Source organism: Pristiophorus japonicus, chromosome 3 (genome assembly GCF_044704955.1).
Source record: "Pristiophorus japonicus isolate sPriJap1 chromosome 3, sPriJap1.hap1, whole genome shotgun sequence".
NCBI lineage: Eukaryota > Metazoa > Chordata > Chondrichthyes > Pristiophoridae > Pristiophorus > Pristiophorus japonicus.
In genome coordinates, this window is record NC_091979.1 from 138552746 (window position 1) to 138572311 (window position 19566).

At 46.0% G+C, this 19566-nt stretch overlaps 1 protein-coding gene across 2 annotated transcripts in view; it reads left to right on the forward strand.

Annotated features, from left to right (window-relative positions):
* Positions 1–19566, forward strand: part of LOC139259905 (collagen alpha-1(III) chain-like) — a 320705-nt gene that overhangs the window by 207197 nt on the left and 93942 nt on the right. For both annotated transcript variants that reach the window (XM_070875835.1, XM_070875836.1), the window contains 2 exons: positions 14900–15007; positions 15649–15702. In XM_070875835.1, the coding sequence (XP_070731936.1) occupies positions 14900–15007; positions 15649–15702 (162 nt within the window). The remainder of the gene's footprint in view (positions 1–14899; positions 15008–15648; positions 15703–19566) is intronic.

Below are 19566 nucleotides of genomic sequence, written 5' to 3' on the forward strand. Positions count from 1 at the left end.
AAGATCATGGCTGATCATTCCCTCAGTATCCCTTTCCTGCTTTCTCTCCATACCCCTTGATCCCCTTAGCCGTAAGGGCCATATCTAACTCCCTCTTGAATATATCCAATGAACTGGCATCAACAACTCTCTGCGGCAGGGAATTCCACAGGTTAACAACTCTCTGAGTGAAGAAGTTTCTCCTCATCTCAGTCTTAAATGGCCTACCCCTTATCCTAAGACTGTGCCCCCTGGTTCTGGATTTCCCAACATCGGGTACATTCTACCTGCATCTAACCTGTCCCGTCCCATCAGAATCTTATATGTTTCTATGAGATCCTCTCTCATCCTTCTAAACTCCAATGTATAAAGGCCCAGTCGATCCAGTCTCTCCTCATATGTCAGTCTTGCCATCCCGGGAATCAGTCTGGTGAACCTTCGCTGCACTCCCTCAATAGCAAGAATGTCCTTCCTCAGATTAGGAGACCAAAACTGAACATAATATTCCAGGTGAGGCCTCACTAAGGTCCTGTACAACTGCAGTAAGACATCCCTGCTCCTATACTCAAATCCCCTAGTTATGAAGGCCAACATACCATTTGCCTTCTCCACCGCCTGCTGTACCTGTATGCCAACTTTCATTGACTGATGAACCATGACACTCCGGTCTCGTTGCACCTCCCCTTTTCCTAATCTGTCGCCATTCAGATAATATTCTGTCTTCGTGTTTTTGCCCCCAAAGTGGATAACCTTGCATTTATCCACGTTATATTGCATCTGCCATGCATTTGCCCACTCACCTAACCTGTCCAAGTCACCCTGCAGCCTCCTAGCATCCCCCTCACAGCTCACACCGCCACCCAGTTTAGTGTCATCTGCAAACTTGGAGATATTATACTCAATTCCTTCATCCAAATCATTGATGTATATTGTAAAGAGCTTGGGTCCCAGCACTGAGCCCTGCGATACTCCACTAGTCACTGCCTGCCATTCTGAGAAGGACCCGTTTATCCTTATTCTCTGCTTCCTGTCTGCCAACCAGTTCTCTATCCACGTCAGTATATTACCCCCAATACCATGCCACGTGCTTTGATTTTGCACACCAATCTCTTGTGTGAGACCTTGGCAAAAGCCTTTTGAAAGTCCAAATACACCATATCCACTGGTTCTCCCTTGTCTACTCTACTAGTTACATCTTCAAAAAATTCCAGAAGATTTGTCAAGCATGATTTCCCCTTCACAATGAGTTCCACCAATGGCCACTGAACCTCTGCCTCAGGTTCATTGACGTGGCTCCCAAGCTGTGTGATTCCCGTGGTCAACGAATGAAATTGGAAACATAGGGTTAAAAAGATGATTAAGATTCTGTCAACTACCTAATAATGATGCAAATTAGCTCCGCCGCCTCAACCATTCGGGCGATTTGCAAACGCGCCCGAATAAAAGGTGTGAGGAGGCGGGAATTACGGCGGGGTCCCGTCCCGCTCCACTCTTTTTTTCAACTTTCTCTCCCGACCCGCTTCCAACCCCGCATGCACAGCCGTGGTAAAATTCCAGCCGAAATGTCTAAATGGGGTGGAGAAACCGAGGGATCTGGGGGTGCAGACACACAAATCACAAAAAGTAGCGATGCAGGTTAATAAGGCCTTAAAAAAGCAAACAAAACACTCGGGTTCATTTCTAGAGGGATCAAATTGAAAAGCAGAAAAGTTATGTTAAACTTATATAGAACCTTGACTAGATCACGGAGTACTGTGAATGCTTCTGGTTTCCATATTATAAAAATGATATAGAGGCAATGGAGAAGGTGCAAATAAAGATTTACTAGAATTATACCAGAACTGCGATGTTATACCTATCAGGAAAGATTGAACAGGCTGGAGCTCTTTACTCTAGAAAAGGGAAGACAGAGGGGCGACCTGTTAGAGGTCTTTAAGATTATAAAAGGGTTTGATAGGGAAGACATAGAGATGTTTGCACTTGCAGTCGAGACCAGAACTAGGGGCCATAAATATAAGATAGTCACAAATAAACCCAATAGGGAACTTAGGAGAAACCTCTTTACCCAGAGTGTGGTTACAATGTGGAACTTGCTACCACGGGGAGCAGTTGAAGTAAATATCATAGATGCATTTAAGGAGAGGCTAGATAAGCTCATGAGAGAGAAAGGAATAGAAGGATATGTTGATGGGGTTAGATGAAGAGTGGGAAGAGGCTCGTGTGGAGCATAAACACGGCATTGATCGGTTGGGTGGAACGACCTGTTTCTATGCTGTAAATACTTTGTAGTTGATATTCGGATATAGGATTAACATAGCATTAAGGGCCTCAATTGTGAGGCTGCTTGTGTGTCGCCTGTAGGATTTGGATTACAATGTTGCAGTGGCATCTCTAACCTGAAGCTGCACCTTGCCCTACTGCATGCCAGCAGTGCAGCCTAACAGGGGGAATTTTAACCTAAAAAACGGTTGGATTAGGAGCGTAGGGGTAGTTAAATGGTTAAAAACATGTTCCAACTCATCCACTTCCAGTTTTAACAGAGTTGGAGTGTCAATTTAAATATTATAATAAGGCTGGAAGCCTCTTCTTTAACGTCCATTTTGTTTCTAACTATAGCTGGTCGGGATTTACACACTTTGTAAAACCCGGCAGTTACAGCAAGGCCAACACTGCTGCATCCAGGAGGTAAGTGCCTTTACACCTTCCTCCTGGAGCCTGGGTCCCTGTCTAACCCATACCCCGCGATCAGAAACCCCCTCATGAGGTATCCGATCACCCCCCTCTCCCCAGACCTCCGATCGAAATCATGAGGCCTTCCCCACAACCCCTTGCCCCTGCGGCTGCCCCACGGCACATCAGCCTATGATCCTTGGCAGACCCACCCCTCCTTGTTCCTCCGGGCATCACCAGGGCCATAATGTTCCTCGCACCCGCCCCCCGATGTTCCTCGTACTCCCCCCCCCCCCGATGTTCCTCGTACCCTCCCCTGATGTTCCTCGGACCCTCATCGATGTTCCTCATACACCCCTCCCCCTTGATGATCCTCGTACCCCTCTCCCCGATGTTCCTCGTACCCCCCGATGTTCCTCGTACCTCCCCGATGTTCCTCGTACCCCTCCCCCCCGATGTTCCTCATACCCCCCTGATGTTCCTCGTACCCCTCCCCCCCGATGTTCCTCGTACCCCCCCGATGTTCCTCGTACCCCTCCCCCCCGATGTTCCTCATACCCCCCTGATGTTCCTCGCGTCCCTCCCCACCCCGATGTTCCACGCGCCCCCCCCCCCGATGTTCCTCGCCCCCCCCCGATGTTCCTCGCGCCCCTCGCGCCCCTCCCCCCCCGATGTTCCACGCGCCCCCCCCCGATGTTCCTCGCGCCCCCCCCCGAATGTTCCTCGCGCCCCTCCCCCCCGATGTTCCTCGTACCCCTCCCCCCCAATGTTCCTTGTTCCTCATACCCCCCCGATGTTCCTCGCAACCCTCCCCCCGATGTTCCTCGCACCCCTCCCCCCCGATGTTCTTCATACCCTCCAGATGTTCCTCGTACCCCTCCCCCCCCGATGTTCCTCGTACCCCTCCCCCCCCGATGTTCCTCGTACCCCCCCACCGATGTTCTTCATACCCCCTCCCGATGTTCCTCGTACCCCCTCCCGATGTTCCTCGTACCCCCTCCCGATGTTCCTCGTACCCCCTCCCCCCAGATGTTCCTCGTACCCCCTCCCCCCAGATGTTCCTCGTACCCCTCCCCCCAGATGTTCCTCGTTCCTCATACCCCCCCGATGTTCCTCGTACCCCCCCACCCCGATGTTCCTCGTACCCTCCCCCGATGTTCCTCGAACCCCTCCCCCCCGATGTTCCTCGTACCCCTCCCCCCCGATGTTCCTCGTACCCCTCCCCCCCGATGTTCCTCGTACCCCTCCCCCCCGACGTTCCTCGTACCCCTCCCCCCCCGACGTTCCTCGTACCCCTCCCCCCCCGATGTTCCTCGTACCCTCCCCCGATGTTCCTCGTACCCTCCACCGATGTTCCTCCTACCCTCCCCCGATGTTCCTCGTACCCCTCCCCCCCGATGTTCCTCGTACCCTCCCCCCCCGATGTTCCTCGTACCCTCCCCCCCGATGTTCCTCGTACCCTCCCCCCCGATGTTCCTCGTACCCTCCCCCCCGATGTTCCTCGTACCCTCCCCCCCGATGTTCCTCGTACCCGCCCCTCCGATGTTCCTCGTACCCGCCCCTCCCCTCCGATGTTCCTCGTGCCCCTCCCCTCCGATGTTCCTCGCGCCCCTCGCGCCCCTCCCCCCCCGATGTTCCACGCGCCCCCCCCCCCGAATGTTCCTCGCGCCCCTCCCCCCCGATGTTCCTCGTACCCCTCCCCCCCAATGTTCCTTGTTCCTCATACCCCCCCGATGTTCCTCGCAACCCTCCCCCCGATGTTCCTCGCACCCCTCCCCCCCGATGTTCTTCATACCCTCCAGATGTTCCTCGTACCCCTCCCCCCCCGATGTTCCTCGTACCCCTCCCCCCCCGATGTTCCTCGTACCCCTCCCCCCCCCGATGTTCCTCGTACCCCCCCACCGATGTTCTTCATACCCCCTCCCGATGTTCCTCGTACCCCCTCCCGATGTTCCTCGTACCCCCTCCCGATGTTCCTCGTACCCCCTCCCCCCAGATGTTCCTCGTACCCCCTCCCCCCAGATGTTCCTCGTACCCCTCCCCCCAGATGTTCCTCGTTCCTCATACCCCCCCGATGTTCCTCGTACCCCCCCACCCCGATGTTCCTCGTACCCTCCCCCGATGTTCCTCGAACCCCTCCCCCCGATGTTCCTCGTACCCCTCCCCCCCGATGTTCCTCGTACCCCTCCCCCCGACGTTCCTCGTACCCCTCCCCCCCGATGTTCCTCGTACCCTCCCCCGATGTTCCTCGTACCCTCCACCGATGTTCCTCCTACCCTCCCCCGATGTTCCTCGTACCCCTCCCCCCCGATGTTCCTCGTACCCTCCCCCCCCGATGTTCCTCGTACCCTCCCCCCCCGATGTTCCTCGTACCCTCCCCCCCGATGTTCCTCGTACCCTCCCCCCCCGATGTTCCTCGTACCCTCCCCCCCGATGTTCCTCGTACCCGCCCCTCCGATGTTCCTCGTACCCGCCCCTCCCCTCCGATGTTCCTCGTGCCCCTCCCCTCCGATGTTCCTCGTACCCCTCCCCCCCGATGTTCCTCGTACCCCTCCCCCCCGATGTTCCTCGTTCCTCTCCCCCCCGATGTTCCTCGTTCCTCGTACCCCTCCCCCAATGTTCCTCATATCTGCTCTCTGTGGCTTATTGTTGTGCTATGGAAATAATTAATGAATTACATGAACTAAAGCTATCACCAGCAGTTGTTGTAGTTATTGGCTTTGAATGTAGAACTGTGGACCAATATCAAAACAAAACTAAAATGAGAAAAATGAGTATGAAAGCCTATTCAATTTATCACAAATCTACATAATTTAAAAATCAATGTTGACTTCATGCATTACCTATCCTTTTATAGTCTCCCCTTATCTGATTAATTATCAGATGGAATATGGCCTGCTTTCTCTCAGACATGAAGGGAGGGTCTTCAATTTATTTCAGACAAATCTCCAAGCAGGTTATGTATATAACACCGAGTGTATTTAATAAAAACTGATACCAAGGATACAAGTCAGTAACCAAAGCACTTTGTCTTCTCTCCCTTTCTTTAGCTCTCCAACATAATCTTTTGAGTTTTCCTATATATCCAATTTCTACCCCCATTTCCCCAGGGGTGGGAGGGGACACGACTTTAAATTTTCACAATCTAGCCCCTAAAAAGAGTGTTAGTATATATATTATATTATATGTATATGTATAAAGACATAATGGGGGGAAAATTTGGTAGGTTAGCACCCTCCATTAGCACCGGCAGAGGGCGGTAATGAGGCACTGATACAGCAGCGCCACCCAGTAAATCCAGCCTCCCCGTTGCATTGCTGGGACGAGTTGCCGCCAGGGACTTCAATACCAAGCAGATCGTGACGTCAGCGAGCGCGCGGGGTACACGATCTGCAAAATTCATTCTGGCTACTTACCTTTGTGCCTTGACCAGACAGTGACCGGGAGAGCAGGCGCACAGCTGCAGGAAGCAGCTCCAGCGACGTTATTGAAAAGCATCCACTTTAATCACTCACAGCGGTCAGGGCAGGTTAGTTTCAGTGGTTTCTCATCAGTTTCAGCCAGTGGATCAGTTTGTATCAGCAGTCTTCTGGTAAGTGCAAAGTGGCTACATTTATTGTTCAAAGATTCAAACTGCTACACTTGGCAACAGTAATGAGGGACTGCACTAGCATGCCACCTCGCTCTCCAGGATCCAGGTGGAGGGAGCGTAAGCAGCCAGAAATATGAGAACATGTGCACAGAGGGATGAGAAGGGACATAGGGCTCTCACCAGGAGGCCTTAACCCTGAAGGTATTCCGATAGCACCTCACCTACCTTCAATTAAGCCAGGAGCTCTGCATCACCAAGGTGATGGTCACAGAACTCTGCGACTCCCTCCAAACAGATCTCCAGCCTCAGACCAGGATGACTTAAACCCCAGATCCCTTTTGCTCACCACATGCCCATCATACCATCCCTGCATCATACCATATCACAAAGTGTCCTCCTGGGCACAGAGGTGAAATGAGAGAGACCACAAAATATTGCAAACTCAATTAATAAATGTATGCATAAACAGATCACATATATCACATTCAATCTAATAACTAATAACCCTTGTGCCTACCATAGTTGAATAGCTGTCATTGTGTGCAAGGCATGAGATGCAGGTGTGAGTGTTGGTAGGCAGAGATTGTTGGTGGGTGAACACTGGGTGTGTAGTGCTTTGAACATAAGAATTAAGAACAGGGATAGACCATTCGGCCCCTCAAGCCTGCACCACCATTCAATGAGATCATGGCTAATCTTCTACCTCAACTCCACTTTCCTGCATTATCCCCATATCCCTTGATTCCCTTAATATCCAAAAATCTACCAATCTCTGTCTTGAATATACTCAAAATCTGAGCCTCCACATCGTTCTGGGGAAGAAAATTCCAAAGATTCACCACCCTCTGAGTGAAAAAGTTTCTTCTCATCTCGGTCCTAAACGGCCGCCCCTTTATTCTTTGGGCAGTGTGTGAAGCTTATGGTACAGATGGTGATATGTAGCATAGAAACATAGAAAATAGGTGCAGGATTAGGCCATTCGGCCCTTCGAGCCTGCAACACCATTCAATAACATCATGGCTGATCATTCACCTCAGTACCCCTTTCCTGCTTTCTCTCCATACCCCTTGATCCCTTTAGCCATAAGGGCCATATCTAACCCCCTCTTGAATATATCCAATGAACTGGCATCAACAACTCTCTGCGGTAGAGAATTCCACAGGTTAACAACTCTCTCTGTGAAGAAGTTTCTCCTCATCTCAGTCCTAAATGGCTTACCCCTTAGCCTTAGGCTGTGTCCCCTGGTTCTGGACTTCCCCAACATCGGGAACATTATCCCTGCATCTAAGCTGTCCAGTCCCGTCAGAATTTTATATGTTTCTATGAGATCCCCTCTCATCCTTCTAAATTCCAGTGAATACATAGAAACATAGAAAATAGGTGCAGGAGTAGGCCATTCAGCCCTTCTAGCCTGCACCGCCATTCAATGAGTTCATGGCTGAACATGCAACTTCAGTACCCCCTTCCTGCTTTCTCGCCATACCCCTTGATCCCCCGAGTAGTAAGGACTTCATCTAACTCCCTTTTGAATATATTTAGTGAATTGGCCTCAACTACTTTCTGTGGTAGAGAATTCCACAGGTTCACCACTCTCTGGGTGAAGAATTTTCTCCTCATCTCGGTCCTTAAATGGCTTACCCCTTATCCTTAAACTGTGACCCCTGGTTCTGGACTTCCCCAACATTGGGAACATTCTTCCTGCATCTAACCTGTCTAAACCCGTCAGAATTTTAAACGTTTCTATGAGGTCCCCTCTCATTCTTCTGAACTCCAGTGAATACAAGCCCAGTTGATCCAGTCTTTCTTGATAGGTCAGTCCATCCATCCCGGGAATCAGTCTGGTGAATCTTCGCTGCACTCCCTCAATAGCAAAAATGTCCTTCCTCAAGTTAGGAGACCAAAACTGTACACAATACTCCAGGTGTGGCCTCACCAAGGCCCTGTACAACTGTAGCAACAGGCCCAGTCGATCCAATCTCTCCTCATATGTCAGTCCTGCCATCCCGGGATCAGTTTGGTGAAACTTCGCTGCACTCCCTCAATAGCAAGAATGTCCTTTCTCAGATTAGGAGACCAAAACTGGTCACAATATAACAGGTGAGGTCTCACCAAGGCCCTGTACAACTGCAGTAAGACCTCCCTGCTCCTCTACTCAAATCCCCAAGCTATGAAGGCCAACATATCATTTGCCTTCTTCACCGCCTGCTGTACCTGCATGCCAACTTTCAATGACTGATGAACCATGACACCCAGGTCTCGTTGCACCTCCCCTTTTCCTAATCTGCCGCCATTCAGATAATATACTGCCTTTGTGTTTTTGCTACCAAAGTGGATAATCTCACATTTATCCACTTTATACTGCATCTGCCATGCATTTGCCCACTCACCTAACCTGTCCAAGTCACCCTGCAGCCTCTTACCATCATCCACACAGCTCACACCGCCCTCCCGCTTAGTGTCATTTGCAAACTTGGAGATATTACATTCAATTCCTTCATCTAAATCATTGATGTATATTAAATAGCTGGGGTCCCAGCACTGAGCCCTGCGGCACCTCACGAGTCATTGCCTGCCATTGTGAAAAGGAACCATTTATTCCGACTCTCTGCTTCCTGTCTGCCAGCCAGTTCTCTATCCATGTCAGTACATTTCCCCCAATAAAATGTGCTTTAATTTTGCACACCAATCTCTTGTGTGGGACATTGTCAAAAGCCTTTTGAAAGTCAAATACACCACATTCACTGGTTCTCCCTTACCCACTCTACCAGTTACATCCTCAAAAAATTCTAGAAGATTTGTTAAACATGATTTCCCTTTCATAAATCCATGCTGACTTGGAACAATTCTGTCACTGCTTTCCAAATGCGCTGTTATTTCATCTTCAATAATTGATTCCAACATTTTCCCCACGACTGATGTCAGGCTAACCATATCTACATATAGATTGGGCTAACCAAACTGGTAGCAATACGGTGGAGTAAGATTTCCTGGAGTGTATTAGGGATGGTTTTCAAGATCAATATGTCGAAGAACCAACGAGATGGCTGCCCATGCTACACTGGTGATGTGTAATGAGAAAGGACGAATTAGCAATCTTGTTATGCGAGGCCCCTTGGGGAAAAGTGACCATAATATGGTAGAATTCTTTATTAAGATGGAGAGTGACACAGTTAATTCAAAGACTCGGGTCCTGAAATTAAGGAAAGGTAACTATGATGGTATGAGACGTGAATTGACTAGAATAGACTGGCAAATGATACTTAAAGGGTTGACAGTGGATAGGCAATGGCAAACATTTAAAGATCACATGGATGAACTTCAACAATTGTACATCCCTGTCTGGAGTAAAAACAAAATGGGGAAGGTGGCTAACAAAGGAAATTAGGGATAGTGTTAAATCAAAGGAAGAGGCATATAAATTGGCCAGAAAAAGCAGCAAACCTGAGGACTGGGAGAAATTTAGAATTCAGCAGAGGAGGCCAAAGGGTTTAATTAGGAGGGGGAAAATATAGTATGAGAGGAAGCTTGCTGGAAACATAATAACTGACTGCAAAAGCTTCTATAGATATGTGAAGACAAACGTAGGTCCCTTGCAGTCAGAATCAGGTGAATTTATCATGGGAAACAAAGAAATTGAAGACCAATTGAACAAATACTTTGGTCTGTCTTCACGAAGGAAGACACATATAACCTTCCGGAAATACCAGGGGACCGAGGGTGTAGTGAGAAGGAGAAACTGAAGGAAATCCTTATTAGTCAGGAAATGGTGTTAGGAAAATTGTTGGGATTGAAGATTGATAAATCACCAGGGCCTGATAGTCTGCATCCCAGAGTACTTAAAGAAGTGGCCCTAGAAATAGTGAATGCATTGGTGGTCATTTTCCAACAGTCTATTGAATCTGGATCAGATCCTATGGACTGGATGGTAGCTAATGTAACACCACTTTTTAAAAAAAGGAGGGGGAGAGAAAACGGAGAATTATAGACTGGTTAGCCTGACATCAGAAGTGGGGAAAATGTTGGAATCAATTATTAAAGATGAAAAAGCAGCGCATTTGGAAATCAGTGACAGGATCAGTCCAAGTCAACATGGATTTACGAAAGGGAAATCATGCTTGACAAATCTTTGAGAATTTCTTGAGGATGTAACTAATTGAGTGGACAAGGGAGAACCAGTGGATATGGTGTATTTGGACTTACAAAATGCTTTTGACAAGGTCCCACACAAGAGATTAGTGTGCAAAATTAAAGCACATGTTATTGGGGGTTATGTATTGACATGGATAGAGAACTGGTTGGCAGACAGGAAGCAGAGAGTAAGGATAAACAGGTCCTTCTCAGAATGGCAGGCAGTGACTAGTGGGGTGCCGCAGGGCTCAGTGCTGGGACCCCAGCTATTTACATTGTAGATCAATGAATCAGACGAAGGAATTGAGTGTAATAGCCCCAAGTTTGCAGATGACACTAAGCTGGGTGGCATTGTGAGCTGTGAGGAGGATGCTAGGAGACTGCAGGGCGACTTGGACAGGTTAGGTGAGTGGGCAAATGCATGGCAGATGCAGTATAATGTGGATAAATGTGAGGTTATCCACTTTGGTGGCAAAAACATGAAGGCAGAATATTATCTGAATGGCAGCAGGTTAGATAAAGGGGAGGTGCAACGAGACCTGGGTGTCATGGTACATCAGTCATTGAAAGTTGGCATGCTGGTACAGCAGGTGGTGAAGATGGCAAATGGCATGTTGTCCTTCATAGCTTGGGGATTTGAGTAGAGGAGCAGGGAGGTCTTACTGCAGTTGTACAGGGCCTCGGTTAGGCCTCACCTGGAATATTGTGTTCAGTTTTGGTCTCCTAATCTGAGGGAGGACGTTCTTGCTATTGAGTGAGTGCAGCGAAGGTTCACCAGACTGATTCCCGGGATGGCGGGACTGACATATGAGGAGAGACTGGATTGACTGGGCCTGTATTCACTGGAGTTTAGAAGAATTTAGAGGGGATCTCATAGAAACATGTAAAATTCTGAGGGGACTGGACAGGTTAGACGCAGGAAAAATGTTCCCGATGATGGGGAAGTCCAGAACCAGAGGACACAGTCTTAGGATAAGGGGTAAGTCATTTAGGACTGTGATGAGGAGAAACTTCTTCACTCAGAGAGTTGTTAACCTGTGGAATTCTCTACCGCAGAGAGTTGTTGATGCCAGTTCATTAGATATATTCAAGAGGGAGTTAGATATGGCCCTGACAGCTAAAGGGATCAAGGGTATGGAGAGAAAGCAGGAAAGGGGTACTGAGGGAATGATCAGCCATGATCTTATTGAATGGTGGTGTAGGCTCGAAGGGCTGAATGGCCTACTCCTACACCTATTTTCTATGTTTCTATGCTGCAGGGTTCAGTGCTGGGACCCCAACTATTTACAATCTATTAACGACTTGGGAGAAGGGACCGAGTGTAACGTAGTCAAGTTTGCTGTCGATACAAAGATGGGCGGAAAAGCAATGTGTGAGAAGAACACAAAAAATCTGCAAAGGGCCATAGATAGGCTAAGTGAGTGGACAAAAATCTGGCAGATGGAGTATAATGTTGGAAAGTGTGAGGTCATGCATTTTTGCAGAAAAAAAATGAAAGAGCAAGTTATTATTTAAATGGAGAAAGGTTGCAAAGTGCTGCAGTACAGCGGGACCTGGGGGTACTTGTGCATGAAACACAAAAGGATAGTATGCAGTTACAGCAAGTGATCAGGTAGGCCAATGGAATCTTGGCCTTTATTGCAAAGAGGATGGAGTATAAAAGCAGGGAAGTCTTGCTACAGTTATACAAGGTATTAGTGAGGCCACACTTGAAATACTGCGTGCAGTTTTGGTTTCCATATTTACGAAATGATATGCTTGCTTTGGAGGCAGTTCAGAGAAGGTTCACTAGGTTGATTTTGGAGATATCGGGGTTGACTAATGAGGAGAGTTTGAGTAGGTTGGGTTTCTACTCATTGGAATTCAGAAGAATGAGGTGTAATCATATTGAAACGTATAAGATTATGAGGAGGCTTGACAAGGTGGATGCAGAGAGGATATTTCCACTGATAGGGGAGACTAGAACTAGAGGGCATAATCTTAGAATAATTTATAACTGAGATGAGGAGAAATTTCTTCTCTCAGAGGGTTGTGAATCTGTGGAATTCGCTGCCTCAGAGAGCTGTGGAAGCTGGGACATTGAATAAATTTAAGACAGAAATAGACAGTTTCTTAAACAATAAGGGAATAAGGGGTTATGGGGAGTGGGCAGAGAAGTAGACCTGAGTCCATGATTGGATCAGCGATGATGTATTAAATGGCGGAGCAGGCTCGAGGGGCCGTATGGCCTACTCCTGCTTTTATTTCTTATGTTCTTATGTAACATCTTTTGCAATGCGCACAGCCAGGGCACCCTCTAATTAAATATATTAATAGTAGAAGCCAAGGATCTTCAGCACAATGAAGGTCTGTTTGCTCAATCATGCCTCTGCTTCCACAATGGTTTCTGATTGATAATTCCATATTCTATCTTCCCCTTGAATTCTGTATTCTGGTCAAGCTTAACAGAAAAATTTAAGATTGGAAGTTCCCGTTAGCAGAACTGTCTTCATTGGAGAATTTGTGCAAACGAAGGCTGGGAAATTGTGAATCTGTCTGCCTGTGCTTTGAGCAAATTTCCTGACCTGGTTGGCTGCCAATGGTATGCACTCTTGCACTGATAAATAGAGACCTTTAAGTTCCTATCAGTGGTGCTTGAGGGTTAAGCCGTCCCTTGGATAGCCCACTGTACAAGTGGGAGGCCTCAGAAATTGAATAATTGAGTCAAATCATGACTATCTGAAGGAAACCCCATGTGAGCTCAATCAATGGCACAGTGCACACCACTTACACCGTCCAGGCAGCCACCAATAGCGAGCAATTGGCGCTAACCATTTTCCATCCCCATAGGAAAACGTGCATTTCAATAGCGCCATTTACAACCCCAGGACATCCCAAAGCACTTTACAGTTAATTAACTATTTTTGTAATGTAGTCACTGTTGTAATGTCGGAAACACAGCAGCCAATATTTGCACAGCAAACTCCCACAAACAATGACATAATGACCAGATAATCAGTTTTTGTGATGTTGATTGAGGGCTAAATATGAACCAGGGCATCGAGGAGAACTCTCTGCTCTTCTTCAAAATAGTGCCATGGAATCTTTTACATTCACCGGCCTCGGTTTAACTTCTCATCCGAAAGACAGGGTAAAATTGTCAAGATGCCACTTCTAATGTATTAAGCTCACCAACTATTTTGGGCAGTTCAATGAGTACGTACCTGTCCTAACTCAATTTTAAAGATAACGTCAGGGTCTTCAAGCAGTTTCAATCCGCTGTTTGCACCTCGTTAAGGTGCAATTACCTTCGTGATGAGATTCTGGCTGCAACTGCTAACAATTAGGAGATGCAGTTGCTAAGTGGAGATGTTCTATTTAAAAAAAATGTTGGCTCCTTCGATTTTTGGTTTTACCATCAAACGCGTATAACAGGCAAATTGGGTTGACTCTTTTGCACCGCTATAAGCGGTGGGGACTGTAATAATCTTGTATCATTTCTCCCAGTTTGTGCACAATCAGGAGCCTCTGCCCTGTGGACACAGGATATTCTCGAACTGATGGGCGATTTTAACCCTACTCGTTCAGCAAAAACCTGGCGGATAGGCAGTTAAACTCACCCTGGCTCTTTCCTGTCCATGATCACAACATCTGCAATTTTAACCTGCTCTCCTGAGCAGGCATCAAAGCCATGCCCCCGGAACCATCAGGGTCCTGCTTTACACATGCATGTTGTGGCCCGATGACATCATTGAGACCCGACTGATTTTAACTCAGGCTTTAGCGGGGATTCAACCTGGAGTTAAAATCGGGGCCTTGTTTACAGAATGCTATTACCTGGTGGGCTAAAGAAAATGTTATGAAAAGTGCTTGCAATCTGCTTTTATTGTGCAACACACTTGTGCTTTTATGAATACTTGTCATACTTACTGCTTTTATCTAGATCTGAAAAGGTACTGAATCTTGTATTGAGCAAATGGAAGTGTTTCATTTCAGGATTTGAAATGCTCTGACATGCAAAATTACTTCTTCTGGGCCTAGTAGTCTCTAGAAATTATGCGTTTATTGTATTCAATTTTCATTCTTGATACTATTTTTAGTTTGTTCTTGTATTTGCAGCAATCTTGTGCAGCAACGACATTGTAACCATTTTAGGGAACATTTTTAAGTAGCACCCTACCATTTTACATCTATTGAATGGGTACTAGGACCCTGAAAAATGGGTTGTGTTCTTACCCACCATTCGTGCTGCAAGTGATCCCAGCACCATTTTGGTTCATACTTCCTCTTCGTGCACCCGCCTGAAGTCTGTGGACGCCTATTTAATGTATGCAAATGAGAGTCATGTGCCTGTTTAACGATCCAAATGTCTTTTTCAACAGCTTGATTAATGCAAAATGGGCTGACTTCGGGCAGGCGTTGTGATTGTGCTGCACATTTTGTACAGGGAAATGGTGCGAGTTGAATTTCTCCCGCTCAGAATTTAAAGTAGAAAATTGTGTTGTTAATTTCAGTTCTGTGCATGACTAACCTAATATTTTAACTAACTAGGGTTTTGATGGGCAGACTGGTCCTAAAGGCTCAGATGGCAGCCCTGGTTCAAAAGGTAATTCTGGTCCACCAGGTTCTCCAGGTCTAATCGGTTCACCTGGTCGATTGGTAAGCAAATATTCCATACTGAATAATTATTAACTAAATATTTATAATGCTGATCATTATATATGATTGTTGTGATATAATAATAAATACACTACGAGACGTCTGTGAAAAATTAAAGAGTTGTTTATTTGATTACCTTGAGGGGAGAGCGAACTTTATTGTGTCTCACCCAGGCACTTCAAAGATTTACTCTCTCCGAACATGAAAATAGTCGAATCATTTATACAATTACACTGACCTCTGTGGACAGGCTGTGAGTCTGGTTCACAACACAATTGCATCCGTAGCGCATGACAGTAAAAAAAAAAAAAGTTTCCACAGGACATTTAGATATTGCCTTAAAAGTATATTGTTGTGCGATGTAGCTGTCTAGCATTGAAAATTTGTGGTCAGTATGCTTCATCACATTTGTTATGGTGTGCTATGTTGCAGCGTGCATTCTGTCAACAACATCTTGTTCCATTAAATGTGTACGTGCTTAATGTCATGTGTCAACTGTGACCTATTCTCTACTGCTACCCAGGGTCTATGCTAAGGTGGCACTCTAACAATCCCCCCTTCATGATCATGTATGTTTTGTTTTCTAAGAAAATGGATTACAAAATTCAGTGTTATCAATTAACTTTTTTGAATTATCATAGGGTCTTCCTGGAAACAAAGGCACAAAAGGTGATCGTGGATCATCGGGTCCTTCTGTGAGTATTGGCATTATTGCTGAACATTACTCTGATTCACTTGTATTATTCATGTTTACTACAAACTACTTTAGTTAAGCATATGCACTTCTTCTGCATGAAGTTGAAGAAATAATGATCAACCATCCATTTATACAGTTACTTCATCAATAAGAGTACATTTCCATTCCATACCTATAGTTCTCAGTATTGCATATACAACATGTTTACCTAAATGGTACAATTTAAGATTTGTTCAATTTCCTTTAGCTTCTAGTCATTTTTATGAATGCCCCTCCCCCAGCACTAAAAGAACTAGGCTAGCGCTGGCCTGCTCCACGTGGCACTGGACTCAGTGCCGCGCTACCACCCCAGGAACACCCCTCAAAGGTTGCAGAGTGCCGGAGTCAGTGCTCCGCTTCCTTTGAGGGACGTACGACCCAATTCCACGCCAGTGGCGAGACTTCCGGGTTGGGTGCAGGAATTCCTGGCCCCGGTAGGTTACCGCCCCCAATCAGGACGAAGGACAATTTCTAGCCCACAGTCTTTAGTAGAGAGAAGCTTTCACCCAAGTTCTCTTATTTTCACAGTCACTCCCAGCCCCATGACCTCTACCATTGAGATGGACAAGAGCAGCAACATTATGAGAGTATCATCATCTGAAATATCCCCTCCAAGTCACACACCATCCAAACCTGGATATATATCTCCATTATCACTGGACCAGAATTCTGCAATTCCCTATCTAATATCATTGAGTGAGCTCCAGCATGGCAAGAGCTGCAGTAGTTCATAAAAAGTGATCACCAACATCTCCTCAGGATTACCAGGGATGGGCAATAAATACAACCTTGTTAGCATTGCCCACATCTCAAGAACATTTCTTTAACATTTGGATTCCCATTAGGTTTTAGTGGAAAAAGTTTGTTTCCAATTGTTGGACTTCTTTAACTTTAAGGGTGACAATGAATTAAATCACCAGCATATCTTTTTGTTATTCATTACTTTAACTTTTTATCTGACATCAGAACCATTTATGAATGAGGTAATGACCATTCAGCTATGCACAGGAGTTAAAGAGTTCATCTGATTTCTGCAGAGTAACTGAAAACGGATAAAAAGAAGCAAATAATTGATTCATTTTAAGCTGCCAAGAAAAATGTTGATGATTTCCCCCTATTTACAGTGCTCTGAAGGATGTGGATTACTACTTTGCAAGTAGTTTAATGAATCCTTGGCTTAGAAACCCAACGAATTATTGATGATCAGAGATGGAGAGAAGTTGGCACAATTTAACTGTCATGAAATGTCAGATTTAAAATAATTCAACACATAGAAATTGTACACATAAAAATGAATTGAATCAAAATAGAGAGTATTATTGCTTCCTGTAAGTATGTTGAGGGAATTGAGTCCCTGGGGTATTTAATGACCTGTCTAGCCCCATTTGGAATATGTTCTAAAAATACAGTCCAAGACAAAAGGCCGAAATTGCCGTATTTTTAAGGTCGGTAAGAGGTGGTAAAGGGGAGGTAAGGCGGTGTCGACTCATGGGCAATTGCCATCAGGCTGGGGGCAGTGAGAATTGGTTTCTGCCCTGCCCGGCACTCTGACCATTTGTTGGTTGCGCACCACCCTTTACTGCCTGTGGCGACAACTTTTTCGCTCCGCAGGGCAATTAGGGAGTGCCACCGCCACCAGTTGGTGTCACCGACAGCTTCGCGAGGCAGGAAGCTGCCAGTGGCTGGGCAGTGCGACCACCCTTATAGAGGAGGGCTTACCGTTGCGGCCGCCATTTTATTTAATTTTCGGCCCACTTTACAGTGGGACTGACAATGACGGCCGCTGCTTTGGCCGAGCTGGCAACAGGCAGCCCGGCACCCCCTCTTGGATGCCGGGCCGCTGGCCCAGCCGAACCCATAACTAGTGGCCTAGTGGGCTCCACAGGGGCCTGACTAGGCTTCGCAGCCTCCCTCCCCTTTAAGTGAAGGCCTTCCCTTTAAGTGAAGGAAACACGCTGACGTGTTTAACGCGGCGGTGTTGGTCATTGCCCTGATACCGCCTCCAACAGCGCCCGAAAGCACTGGGAGGTGGTTTCTTGAAATAACAACTGAATTTCCTGCCTCTTTTTCCTCCGATTCCCGGCAGGCGGTAATAATTCAAATAATTCGAATTCGAATTATCCAGCCCAAACGGGGAGGAGGGCAATTTGCAGTCCTAATATATTTGGTGACCCCTTTCTATTCTTAAATGCATGTGTGCCAAAAAGCTACCCAATGAAAAAATGGAAACATCAAACTGCAATGATTGGATATTCCATTCATCATAATGTCCCTTAAAAGGAGGTCTGTTGTCAAGTAAAGGAAGTTATCACAACGCAAAAGTAACTAGGCTCTTGGAAATGGCCATAACCGTACAAATTTGCTGAGATCACCAAATTTTCTTGTTGCTCAGTCAGAATAGCCCCTTAGAATTAATTTGTTCCACAAAGCTTATCAATATTATTTTGCATTTTTTGAAAAATATAATGTATTCAAAGATCCGTCATCTGGTAGATTTGTGTATTCTTATAGGTCTTTTCACTTGGCTTTAAAGTAAGTATATTACTATGGCAGATATTTATAGATCAAGGGCAGTGGAATTTGGTGCCAATTGAAACATAATACTTTCTAATGTGACCCATGACATTAAAAGCCAGCAAAGAACGACTAAAAAAATAACAGAGAGGGAAGATAGATTATGAAAGTAAACTAGCACGCAATATAAAAACAGATAGTAAGAGTTTGTACAGGTACATGAAAAGGAAAAGAGTGGCTAAAGTAAATGTTGGTCCCCTAGAAGATGAGACTGCGGAATTAATAATGGGGAACAGGAACTGGCAGAGACATTGAAGAAATATTCTCTATCATTCTTCACGGTAGAAGACACTAAAAACATTCCAATAGTGGATAATCAAGGGCTATAGGGAGGGAGGAAATTAATACAATCACTATCACTAAAGAAGTAGTACTCAATAAATTAATGGGACTAAAGGCAGACAAATCCCCTGGACCTGATGTCTTACATGCTAGGGTGTTAAAAGAAGTGGCTGCAGAGATAGTGGATGCAGTGGCTGCAGAGATAGTGGATGCATTGGTTGTAATCTACCAAAATTCTCTGGATTCTGGGGAGGTCCCAGCGGATTGGAAAACCGCAAATGTAACGCCCCTATTTAAAAAAGGAGGTCGACAGAATGCAGAAAACTAGTCTAACATCTGTCGTTGCGAAAATGATGGAGTACATTATTAAGAAAGCAGTAGCAGTACATTTGGAAAAGCATAATTCAATCAAGCAGAGTCAGCATGGTTTTATGAAAGGAAAATCATGTTTGACAATTTTGCTGGAGTTCTTTGAGGATGTCACGAGCAGGGTGGATAAGGGGGAACCAGTGGATATTTGGATTTCCAGAAGGCATTCGATAAGGTGCCACATAAAAGGTTACTGCACAAGATAAAAGTTCACGGGGTTGAGGGTAATATATTAGCATGGATAAAAAATTGACTAACTAACAGAAAACAGAGAGTTGGGATAAATGGGTCATTTGGCAAACAGTAACTAGTGGGGTGCCGCAGGGATCGGTGCTGGGGGGCCTCAACTATTTACAATCTATATTAATGACTTGGACGAAGGGATCAAGTGTAATGTAGCCAAGTTTGCTGATGAAACAAAGGTGGGTGGTGAGGAGGACACAAAAAATCTGCAAAGGGATATAGACAGGCTAGTGGATAGAAATTTGGCAGATGGAGTATAATGTGGGAAAATGTGAGGTTATCCACTTTAGCAGAAAAAATAGAAGAGCAAATTATAATTTAACTGGAGAAAAATTGCTGCAGTACAGAGGGATCT